The 12,617-nt window shown below is 40.8% G+C and overlaps 1 protein-coding gene across 2 annotated transcripts in view; it reads left to right on the top strand.

The window, feature by feature from the left end:
* ATP8A2 (ATPase phospholipid transporting 8A2) overlaps window positions 1-12,617 on the top strand; it is a 591,777-nt gene that overhangs the window by 65,689 nt on the left and 513,471 nt on the right. For both annotated transcript variants that reach the window (XM_030562288.1, XM_030562284.1), the window contains exons 6-7: window positions 9,640-9,680; window positions 12,043-12,116. In XM_030562288.1, the coding sequence (XP_030418148.1) occupies window positions 9,640-9,680; window positions 12,043-12,116 (115 nt within the window). The remainder of the gene's footprint in view (window positions 1-9,639; window positions 9,681-12,042; window positions 12,117-12,617) is intronic.

The raw sequence follows: 12,617 nt of genomic DNA, 5'->3' as shown, positions 1-12,617 counted from the left end.
TGTTTCTCTTGAACCCTAGGACACCAGTCTGACTGAATAACTGCATGGAGACATTGCTATTTGTTAATGCAAGCTTTACTGTTGCTATATCAGTTCATCCATAACTTATTTTAAAAATGAAAAAATATGATTAGTACGTTGGCTGCACTTAGAATCTTTCAAATGGAAGAAATGCTTTAAGTGAAATCACTGTATTTTAAGGTATAGTTTCATTTCTCTCTCTCAAAAAAAAAAAAAAATCTTAGCCTCCAGAAAAACACTTTGGAGAGCAAATTGCTAAAATTTTGAAGATCTACTCATGTGTGATCTTTGCAGGTGTTTCAGTGACCCAACTGCAGTTTAGTATAGCACTGTTGGTTGCATGCACATTGGGGTTTTGATCTCTAAGCAATGTGTTTCCAAACCAGATATGGTCTGCTATTATTCTATAGTTTTGACATTCTGTAGTACCAAAATATTCTTTCATATACTTGCACATAGAGCCCACTGATTTCAAGGGGAATTTATTGTGTGAATCCAAAGGCAGAATTTGACTTTTGGTTCTTTACATCCACATTTTGACATAGGGCATTCCTTGCTGTGGCTTTCAGATACAGAATAGTCTTTTTACTCATTGCAACTTCTGTGAGGCTCTCAAGTCAAGTGCATTTAGTTCATGAGAATGTTTTGGTTAATGTAGTCTTTGGAAATATAGGGCAATATCATCCTTTCACCCAGCAAAGATGTGATTAGTGAGAATCCTGTCGTAGTGAGCCCGAAAATACGGGGGAAGAGACACCTCAGGGCTTGCCTTCACTGCAAAGTTAACTTGAGTTGTAGTTCAAGTGTTGCCCCAACTCAGGTCCCAGCCATACACACAAATCCTTAACTCGAGAATGGTGGTGTTTTTACCAGTCAAAGGGGATAGGCTATAACATGAGTGAGCACAAATTGTCAGCTGCAAACATAATCACTCTGTGTTGCTAATACAATTATTGTGTAGTTCAAGAGTTATTTTGCAGTGTGACTACTCTTACTCAATTTAGGCTAATTTGAGAGGAGTTAACCGAGTTATCTACACTCTAGTTAACTGTGCAGTGAAGATTTCACCTCAGATGCACAGAAGCAGGATTTACTACCTATTTTGAGATTAATGGTACTTTGGTCTTATTTTACCTAGAGAAGAGTGATCCCCCTCTCAGGTATAATCTGTTGAAAGCTCTCCATAGAAAGACACACAGAAGAGATTATAACTGAAGTAACCATTTTTCACTACTAGCTAGTGCTCTGTTTTTGTTTTATTTTCCTTTCTTTAGTTATAAAATTGATAAATGATAAAATATCAGTTATTCGATTTATAAAATAAGTATTGTGCTTGTCTTGTGGTGCCCCCTAAGACACAGTAAGAACCCTACCTGGCTAAAATAGTGGTGATCACATCCCTGAGTTAGCACAAGAGAGGCAGGTAAGATTTGGCCTATCATTTCTTGTTTCTGTAGACTATACATTGTAGTGGTTTTTGGAAAAATAAATATAATAATAATAGAAAAGTTTCATGGAAAACTTCAAGAGTTGACACTTGCAAAGACCTCCAAGAATCCTGTTTGGGAGGGTGGGAGGAGGAGTTCTCCTCCTTAAATAGCATGAATGTTCCAGGATCTACAGGGAAATCCAATGGATTTCAGGATATTCATATATTGGACAGCTTCTCTCTACTGTTTCCCAGCTCTTGCCACCTACAGCAGCCAAACTGAAAGTGTCTTCCTTGTACCTGCATCCTCCTCACTCCAAAACTTCACGGGAGGTCAACGTCATGGAAAAGGGACTTGGCAGGAGTTAATGCTAACTTTGTCAGCACAAATTCCCATTAGAGGATTTCTGAATAAGGAGTTGCTGATTCATTATCAGATAACTAATTATTTCCCCAATTAATATAACTATTTTATACTTAAATAGCTTCTTGTGTTTAGTCATCTGTTATAGCATTAAAAGACCTTGAATATTTGTATATAAAACATCTGACTATTCACATAACAATGGTATCTGGCTGTTGTTATTATATGAAGTATTTACATTTCAATAGAAAATATTTGCAAATAAACATCTCAAAGGAAGCTTATACCATCTTAAACATTTGAGGGAGAACCTTTAAGACAAACCTCAAGTTAGATACAAGTAATCGATATCATCTGGAAAATATTTCCAAACCATAGTTTTCCCACCCTTAAAGTTTTGAAGAATTAAGCTTCAAAGTGCCTGTAAAAGAAATCTGTTTTTTCAATAAGAATATTTTCAGAATTCTTTTTGTGGGTTTAAACTAAGGCTTATCTCTTTGCAAAGAAGAGGAGTAAAGACGTCCACTTCTGTGACTTTAGTTTAGAGCTCTGATAACACATTCTTGGTATCACAGTGGTTCTTAACCGGGGGTACATGTACCCTTGGGGGTACGCAGAGGTCTTCCAGGGAGTACTTCAAGTCATCTAGGTATTTGCCTAGTGTTAGAACAGGCTACATAAAAAGCAATAGTGAAGTCAGTACAAATTAAACTTTCATACAGACAATGACTGTTTATACAGCTCTATATACTATATGCTGAAATGTAAGTATAATAGTTATATTCCAGTTGATTTTTTTTTAAAATGGGAAAGTAAGCAATATTTCAGTAAGAGTGTGCTGTGACACTTTCGTATCTTTATGTCTGATTTTGTAAAGAAATAGTTTTTAAGTGAGGTGAAACTTAGAGGTACACAAGGCAAATTAGACTACTGAAAGGGGTACAGTAGCCTGGAAAGGTATTATATCCTGTATAAAGAACATCCTCATGTCCTGTTACATAATCAGGTCTGTTTCTAAAACATAAATATCCTAAGAATCTTTTCATGAGATAAAGAATCTGTGTAAACACATTTAGAAGCAACAAATATGGTTTCCTGGCTAAACAGATGTCACTCTCTTTGATGCTTTTGGTGATGATTCTTTGCTTTTTTAGGGATTTTTTTAATTAGCTTGAACATTTTAGTTAGCAACCAGATCAATTTTTAATAAGTACACAAATGATCATTCTTCACTCATCATGTGTATGACATTAATGGAAATATTTCCTTATCTTCACTGAAGGTGAAGGCAAGTATGTAATAACCTAAATCTATATACAATTATAATAAAATTATTAATAACCACGTTTGCATCACTGTTGATGTCTATTCCTCAACACAACAGAACACTGACCTTTTTTTTTTTAAGATCATAGAGGACACTGAAAAAGTTACATAAAAGTGGGGCTTCAGATAATCAGTATCTTCAAGCCTATCAAAGGTCTTCAGTGCTATAGGAACTTAACATCAGCACTGAGAACTTAGGAATGCCCTGGCAAGGAAGCCTGAAGCTAAACTACCTAGTCCTGTGGGGTTTAGTAGCTGCACAAGGATTTAGCTTCAGCCCAGTGGAACTTTAAAACTCTGTAAAACTGAATCACCACCTCCATAGAGATCTGCAGGAGTGGACCTTTAGCTAGTGTAAGCTCCGATGACAGAAGTGACTTTTGGTTAACTAAGATTTTCAGCTAAATGAATTTAGGAAAATCAGTTTGCTCTATATTGAGGTTGGTTTTGGGGTAGAAGTGACATGAATTTTTTATTTTAAATCTATGAAGACAGTGTGTACCTTTTGGCCTGACCTCCTCCTCCCCCACTCCCATGGAGGTAATAGCTTGCTTCTTATGTTGGCTTCCTAGATACATTTTCTGGGATGAGTGAAGTGCAAAAAAAAAGAATGAAAACATTCTAGATAGATCATTTGGTGTGATTAAGTCATTGTAAACTTCTTTGCCATTACCCAGTAATGTACAACAAATCTTCCCCCCCACACCATAATGTGTTTCAGGAATGATCATTTTCATATCCATTAATTAGTACAATATTACATCTTGTCCTTACACACACATGCTTTACTAGCATAGACAATAACAGACCCCTCTTGCAGGATAACATCGAAGGAACATTGAGACTTATCCTCAGGTTACCCGTTCATCCCAACCCTTATGGCTAGTTCCAATCAAGAGGGCACACGTAGGTGCAGTGTGAGAGATATTAACCCTCTAATGGATTTGAACCTCCTTCAGAGAAGTCTGAGGTTGAAGAACCAAATGTTCTTGTTGATCCAATTTCAATAGATGGGGTCCTGAAATTGGGGCTCTTAAATGTCGGAGGGGAGCAAGGTTTGTGATCAGAGGGTTGAAATTTCAAATTTTTTTTTTTTGGCCCAATTCCACTCTGTATCAACCAGGCTCATGAAATCCCTCTGAAATGGCAATATGCCCATAGACTTTAAACCAAGTTGTTGGCATGAGCTTGTTACAATATATGCCCCTTAATGGAACTACCCAGTCTGAGGGACCTTGCTGAATCAAGTCATGTCCAGCTAAAGTCCAGTTCAGCGGTTCCCAGTTCACAAGTGTGATATTCTTGCCTGCTGGCGTGACCAGAGACAGCTGCAGTTCATCTCTGGGTAATGGAGGTGTCTGAGTTCCAGTGACAATAATGACACATAGGGGCATGGTTGTTCCCCAAGCAGTGGAGGAAACCAGGGCTACTCTGCACCTTCCAGCACCCAGGAGGCTGTCAGTAGGTGTGTTTGATGGTGTACGTCCCATCCATTTTCCTTCCATTCTTTGAGCAGTGAAGAATGAAAACATTTCTGCCAGGGTTTTCCATTTTTCCCATTCAGGATTTCTAGCTAACAAACACTGGGGCTGGCCTGATTCACAACAGAGCTGCGGCCATTCCAGGTGTGTGTAAAGAGCTGCTTAGCAGTGACAGAGGCGGTGTTGGTTTTAGTAGGGACGGCTTCCACACATTCATACACAGTTGAGAAACTTTGACAGCTAGAAACTGAACCAAATTCCTCAGCACTTACACTGTTGCTTGCTACAGGCAATGATTCATTCTGAGCTAACTCAGTCAATCCACTTCCACACCCTTCAGTTGCAGCAAATTACTTGCAAAAGCTAGCATGAGGTTTTATTCCTTCAGGAGCACTTTTAGGCAACAATACATTTCCCCCAGAAATTTTGTCCTTTCCCTTTTCAGTTAGGGGTTGCTCTACAGAAACATCTTTCTGAGCATCTTTCTGGGTTTCAGTTGAGTCCAGAACGACTTCTGAGACAACCGATATAACCTCAATCAGCATAAGCTGAGAGGCATATTCTGTCTGCTCCTCAGACAGAAGGTTGGAGATAAACTCTCCTCCAACAGATAAACTGCCATTTTTAACATTCACAAGGTTTGGAATTTCCTCCACTTTGTTCCCAGACAAACTTTTGGAGATTGGAGTAGCTCCCTTCATGGGTAAGTCATTACTCCCAACAGACACAAGCGTAGTAACACTTCCTTCCTGGGTTTTAGTTGAGTCCAGAACCACATCTGGCACAACTGACAAATCCTCAGTCATCATAAACTTAGAGGAACTTTCTGCCTGTTCCACAGACAGAACAGACAGAACATTTTCTCCCTCAGCAGTTAAACTGCTTTTCTGACTAGACAAAGAGTTTGAACTTCCCTCTCCCTTGTCGCAGACCACATGACTTTTCACAGACAAACACTGGGAGAGTGGGATGGCTTTCTTAACAGGCAAATTGCCACTCCCAAGAGACAAACCATGGGAGACAGTTTCTCCCTCATACCTGTTGACCTGACCCCTGTTTAGTGGTGGGTCTCCGTTCGGAGATCCTATCCGCTAGCAATTGGGCTAACATCCCTGGGTTCCCCACTGTATCCCTCACAGTGGGTCTCCTCCATACATCGCACTGACGTCTTGCAATCAGCTGGGGAGGCCCCTAGGGAACTGGGCACCCCTACTGATTGTCAGACTCCCAGAGCCTCCACTCAGAAGAGGGGGCAGGGATCTGGCTTTGACGAGGAGTGGGGACGGGGGATGCACTCCGTACCAGGGCAGTGGGTTGTGGGGGAGCTCTCTGCATTAACTCCATTTTCCGCATGACCTGAGACAAAGAATTAGTCAGGATGCTGAGGGGCTAGCGATCATATTTTCCCATATCCTCCCTTAAATTCACCAGCTCCTTCCAAATCATGTTCCTAAAGGTCTCCTTGGGTCGGCGCTGTCCAGGGTTGTGGGAGATAGGGGAATTAAGATTGGGAGGGTGCCTGACAGAGTGAGGACCATTATTTGTAAATGTGATAGCCTGCACGGGCTCTGAGGTAGTCTTTTTGCTGACTTGTCTTTTCAAGACACCAGTTTCTCGCAGCAAATCTCCTGCCTGTTTGATTTTTGCCACTAGTTCACTCCAGGTTAGGTGTTCTAAATCCACAGTCCCCATGGTCAATTTTGTCTGAGAATTTAGTCCTGCATAAGTGCTCTGTACTAATTCATGTCCCTGATACTGGAAAGTGATAATCCCATTCTCTTCTGACTGGGGTAATGAATCAGAAAGAGCTGCCAGCATTTTTTTCAAATTAGGTAAGTTTCTGGGGCCTCTCCTGGTTTCTGCTCTTCCATTATATACAGTTTCTTAAGGGAAGACGCAGGCAGTAATATTTTAAGAGCACATATCATCCATTCCCAGGTCCAGTGGCAGTCTGCTCCCAAGAACCTATCCCTATGTCTAGAGCATCTGCATCACAAGGAGAGGCGCAGAACTGAGCCAATTGTTAATGGGTTAAGTCAATGCCATCAGCAGAGGGGTACATTTGCCAAACACGGGCCAGCCATGCAACGGCTGTGTCACAGTTCAGTGGCCACAGTCTCTCAGCAATAGCCTTGGCTTGAGTAGGAGACCATCCTACTACATCTGTGACCAGCTCTGTTGTAGGAAGATCAGCTCCTGCAACTATGTGTTTAACCTCCCTTGTGGAAACAGGGGCAACATTATGCATGTGTGGCCAATTGGGGTTAAATGGGTTTTTGGGGACAGCATCAGGGGGTATCTTTATTTTCCCAGGGGGGTCCAAATCACAATCCTCTCTCAACCTTACAGCTGCTACTACCCCCTTATGGGCACTAAGTTGGGCACGCAATTTACTAATCTTTGCCTCACACTCGTGATGATCTGCTGCTGCCTTTGCTGCCCTGTTCTCTTCTGCCAAGAAGCGAGTTGCTGCTCTTGCTTCTTCTAACAGAACGTTTGTGCGAGTTAACTCTGTTCTATACTGTTCTGCGTTCCTGCTTGCCTTGTCTCTCTTCTCTTATATATCTCTAAGTACAGTCACCATTCTGAGCTTCTCCTATCAATTCATACCCATCTGTCTCACATTTGTTCAAACGCTGTTGTAAGTGCTTTTTCTCAAGCTCTAGTTCCTGCCCTCTCTTTGCCATTTCAGCCATGTCTAGACATGCATAAAATAATGCCCATGCAGCAGCTGCATCCTTTGCACTACCATGTGGCTTAAAGGTTGTGCAGTACTGTTCAAATCTCAGACTAGATTCAGTCAGGGGATTCTCACCCTTAAAATACCCCCTTTCCCAGGGGCATTTCCCGTTTTTCATTACCCATCTCTCTAACCTGTTGGTTTTCTCACATCCCCAGCAAGCAGAAAAAAAGTATTTTTCAGCCATCTCTATTTCCTTATTTCACTAATGATCCCCACCAACAGCTCTTTCTAAAACCTTTACTTTGAAGGCACTACTCTTAACTCCTTATTTCACAGTTCCACAGGTATTCTAAGTACACTTCTTAACAGAAGGTTACCGAATAGTCTATGAGAGAGACACCTTGCTAAAGGAGCTTGGTCTGAAAAAGGAAAAGAAAGTAAGCTTATTCAGGTCTGTGCCTCAATTTCCCTGCTTCACAGCAACTACTCAACAATTACCACGTGATTAGGGTCACGTGTTGCCCGCATTCTCCACCAATTTGTTATGAGATTTGCCCAATACTTTGGGGTATGCTCATTTATTCGGGTTACTCTTCTGGGGGAGGGAGATGTTCGGTAATTCTATCAATGTACTGCTTGTGTCACTTGTGTTTTTATATAGAGTTCTGCTTCTCTCTTCTGCAAGTCCCCTCCCAATGGAGCTATCCTGCAGGACCTAGGTTCCCCAGGGCTGGGATCCTCCAGCCCCATAACCAGATGAACACACCCACACCCACGCATACATTAACAGAGCAAGTCTGAGCAGACCAGGTCAATCAGCACTGTCAAACTGATCCCTTATATGTCTTTGGATTCATTGGGCTGGAGGAAGCAGCACTTTCAAGCTGCCTCTCCTTATATGCCCCTGGGCTCCATGGACTGGGTCAAGCAGCACTTTCAAGCTGTTACCCTTATGTGTCCCAGATTCAGCACATCTCTATCCCGACTCTCACATCACAATTGTACTGGCAGTAACCTACTTGATGAGCAAACCCCACAGTATTCTGGGTGCTGCAGGGATCTTTAGCTTAGGTAAAAGAGGCGTTGCTGCAGAGTGAATGGGGGAAGCTAAAAACACAAAAGAGTAAAGTTCAGCAAGAGAGAGAGAAGCAACCAACTGAACCATAGAAGTTATTTATTGAATACTAGTGATAACTACACAAGGAGGGCTAAACCAACATAACCTACATTATTAAAGGTTAATACCTAAGATAGAAAGGAAAACAGAGAGAGAGAATGAGAAAGAGAAGGGGACTTCACCACCCTGAAGCTTGAACTGGTTGGGGTTTCCAGGTGATGGTGGTAGCTCAGGTTCCTGAGGGCAGGAGACAGGCAGAGTCCCCAGCACGATCAGTCAGGAGAATATGGAATCCCAGTGGAGCTGATGCATAGTTTGGACCTAAGCATCGGAACACTGACTGGAAGGTGAGTAGGGATTTTTGTAGCAAAAATACAGTGGCTCAAGGGAGAACACTAGATTTGTTTATGGGTAAACTGATGACTCAAGGGTTTTCTTTAGGCTGGACAATAGGAGCTGATCACTCTTGGCTATGGGTGGTGTTTTCTTCCAGGGAATTCACAATGCAACTAGGCTGCTTCAGTATTTTGGATATCAATCAAGGATTCATTACTAGAATTGGTCTGATAACTGCTGAGCTGTGCAGGTGTAGGTTCATTAACATCTGGAGCAGAGATTCCCATGATACAGTGCTTCCCTGCTTTTTCTGGTCCCAGAGTTCAGTGCAGTTCTCTTTCTCCATTCTGTATGCAAATTGAGATGTCTCCCTGTCCGATCTTTCATGCAGATGAGGCTAGGGGAGTTGTCTCTGTTCTTCATTCTGTATGCTAATGGAGATGTCTTAATCTTGTCACCCTTGTCAGAAGGGGTCTAGCTGTGTCTTCCAAAGCCCTTCACTGCTCTCTGCAAATTTTTTCCTCTGATGGGTTTTGGTTTAAGCAGAGGCTGGGGTGTGTGTGTGTCTTTCATGAGTCAGGCTGGATACTGCACCCTAGTTCACCAAGAACACAGAGCTGACTGGTATCAATGTACTGAGGGCCAGATTCTGCCCTGGAACATGTGTGCCTGACTCTGATTCATGTATGCACTCGCACACATCTGAGGATGAAATCTGATCCCAACTTCTGAAAAATATTTAGGATTCTATCCCTGCACACAAGTTAATTTGGCATATATACTTCCTGTACTTTAAGTTGTTTGGATAGCATAAATCATGTTGATCTTTGACATGCATTGTAATAAATAAAAATTAATTAAAGTTGATTATTTTTATTTCAGTTTTAAGAAATGGAATGTGGCAGACCATTATGTGGAAAGAGGTAAAAAAACAATTTTAAAAATGTTTTGAAAAGAATTACTTTTTATGGAATGATTCTAGGATGGGGCAGAGTCAATGACACTGGATTTACAATGCCTAATGAGTCCCCTGTGTTGGGGGAATCCTTGGCTGCCTGTTTAGGGCAGCTTTTTGTGGCTGCTTTGCACTCTGGTAGCAATGCAGAGCTCGCAGATCTGGGCCCTAAAATTGTGTCCAATTCATCTGTTTTTCGAATAACAGTTGTCCATTTGTTACTTTTATAATAACAATTAAATATTCTTGATATTACCATAGACACTAGAACCCTGTTCTGGTTGCTCCTCTGAAGCACATTGCTTTCATTCCCATAAAAGTTAAATTAGTTTCACTGCAATGGCACAGCTATATTAATATTGTTTTTAATAACTTTATATGTTCCCCGCAGATCTATGGGAATTTTTTTCTCCGAAGTCTTAGGCCCCGATCTTCAAAGGTATTTAGGCTTTAGAAGTTAGGAGTCTGAATACCTTCAAGGATCTGGGCCTTATTTAAAGACTTATGTAACTTTGGTAATTTCTGGGGCCCAACCAATGAGAACTTTTCCCTATAAGAAGTTCATATTTTTTTAGACCAGATTCTACAAACCCTCAATCACAATGATAATCTGTACAGGTATAACAAACCCCTGTGAAGAGAGAGCCAGCACAAGGCCTATGCACGGACATGTAAATCCCACTTAAACTCTTTTTTTTTTAGGATTTAAGTGGGACTTCAGAGGTGCATAAGCCTGGTTCTTACCCTGTGCACAATTGTGAATTTAACCCTAGGTTAATACTCTGATTGTATTTAATGAGGTTACTCATGTGAGTACAGATTTTTCAGGCCAGGCCTGTGGCTGTTAGAGAATTTATTATAAATCTATATTTACCAGAAAGTCCAAAATAGCTTTTTGAGCTTCATTCTGGTAAGTGATAAATAATGTACATCCCTTGTAACTTTCTGAGAAGGACTTTGAAAACCAAATCAGGAAATTAAACCCATAAAATTATATTTAAACAACAGTAAGGTTCTGATGAAAACCAGTGAATCCCAGAAAATGTAAAGCTGATGCTGAGATGTGCCACTATCTCTTAATTTTTCTACCAGACTGTGAATTAGAGATGTCACATAAGGCTGAATATGGAATGTTTTCACATTGTGTTAAAGTCTTCACATTTTTAAACAAAGATTCTTGACTATATGTGTTACATTCTGAGTCACAAGGATTCCAGTTTATCCATTATTTTGTCATAATTACTCAGTTGTGTTTAGCATATCACCTGTTTAAAATATCAGAGCTGGTTTATTAGAAGTTATTAGACCTGATCTTGCTACCATTGAGGTCCCTGGGAATTTTACTTCAATGGGAAAAGGGTCAGGCTTGTCTTCTCCAGTGAAGTTTATTGTTATAACGAACAAACTTGCTATCTACTTTTGGAAACTGCTTGACTTTTCAGAGTCCATTCCAGCATTAGGATTATGTCTTGATGTTCAGTCTCAATTCAGCAGTTCATAATTTGTATGAACAAGGACAGATGATTCCATTGTGTCTAGGCATGAGAGCTGTTGAGCACCTTCAACTCCCATGGAAGGTATTGGGAGTTGTGGGTGCTCAGCATCTCTAGGAACAGGCCATGGAGCATCTAATCAGGTGAGATGTGAGAAGTGAAACATAGTTGCTGGTAGTATTCAAAGCATCTACCCCTAGTTTGTGTTGCTGCATACCAGAGCACCTGCTGATGTTTAATGCTACAAGTGCTTAAGATGAAAAGCATCTAATGTGAGAAGAGTTCAAGTAAGAGGAGAGTAGCAAGCTGGTGAGTAGTGAGAAAACATGGAACCAAGGAAGAAAAGGGAGGAGAAGAGGTCAGAGGAAGAGTAAAACAGACGATACATTAAACAGATGAGGTAGAGACAAAAGCAAAGATAAGAAAACCTATGGCACCTGGGAAAGCATCTCTTATCAGCTGTCAAGAAGAGCCACTGCATACAGACAGGCTAGTTCAGGCAGTGGAAGGAGTGATAAGGAGGGGCTCAGTTACCTTATTTAAAGTAAGGAAAAACTGAGACCTGAAACTTACTTCTGAAGTTATGTATTTTTTGTCGGTGGTGGACACTGTTTTCCTTCATTAAATGTGTGAAATGAGCCCTGATGTTGTACTTTTATTTCTCAATGGAATATAACCAGACTGAATTCAAAGCATCACTGTAGATGTTCTTTGTAAGATACGAAACTCTTCCTCCCTTTGTGAAGGGAATAGTTAACAAATTAATAATCCAGAGGAACAATTTGTGTTCATTTTCTCTTCTTCCCTGCTGCTGCACTCCTGCCCCTGTATCAACAGGTGGCAGTAGGAGACATTGTGAAGGTCACCAATGGGCAGCATCTTCCAGCAGACATGATCATTGTATCTTCCAGGTCAGATATACTGAGTGAGTGTGACATGATGCTTCTGCTGAACTGAGGTTTTAAAGAAATTATTTTTATCATTAGGAAGTGTAAACTTAAAGATCTTAGATGCCAGTCCTCTCTCTTCCTTGCAGTGTGAATTGGATAACAACATTTCTGTATCAAAAAGATACATTTACCTTATCAGGGAAAGAAATGATCCTATCCAGTCACACTCTCATTTCATTTGCATTGTGAATAACTTCTCAGGAACAGCCAGGTAAGATGGTGTTCAAATTGGTGGTGCTTGAAACTGAGCTCACTGTAGCATTTTGGAAAATTGACTCTGTCAGATTTGTAGGGAGGGGATTTGGTATGACAAAAGCTGAGTGCAGTCAGATTGCTCAGTGAGTTCTGAAAGGCCTCTCACTTCTAAAAGGTCTTCACTGCTTTTAAAAAAAATGCAATTTTTTTTTTACCTCAGTGTAACTGGGAAGCACGAGCTGTCCTGAGGTAAAAACACAGTGAAGA

The sequence above is a fragment of the Gopherus evgoodei genome, chromosome 1, assembly GCF_007399415.2.
Source record: "Gopherus evgoodei ecotype Sinaloan lineage chromosome 1, rGopEvg1_v1.p, whole genome shotgun sequence".
Classification (NCBI taxonomy): domain Eukaryota; kingdom Metazoa; phylum Chordata; order Testudines; family Testudinidae; genus Gopherus; species Gopherus evgoodei.
Note: the sequence above shows the minus strand (reverse complement) of the source record. Positions and strands in the feature narration are given on the sequence as shown.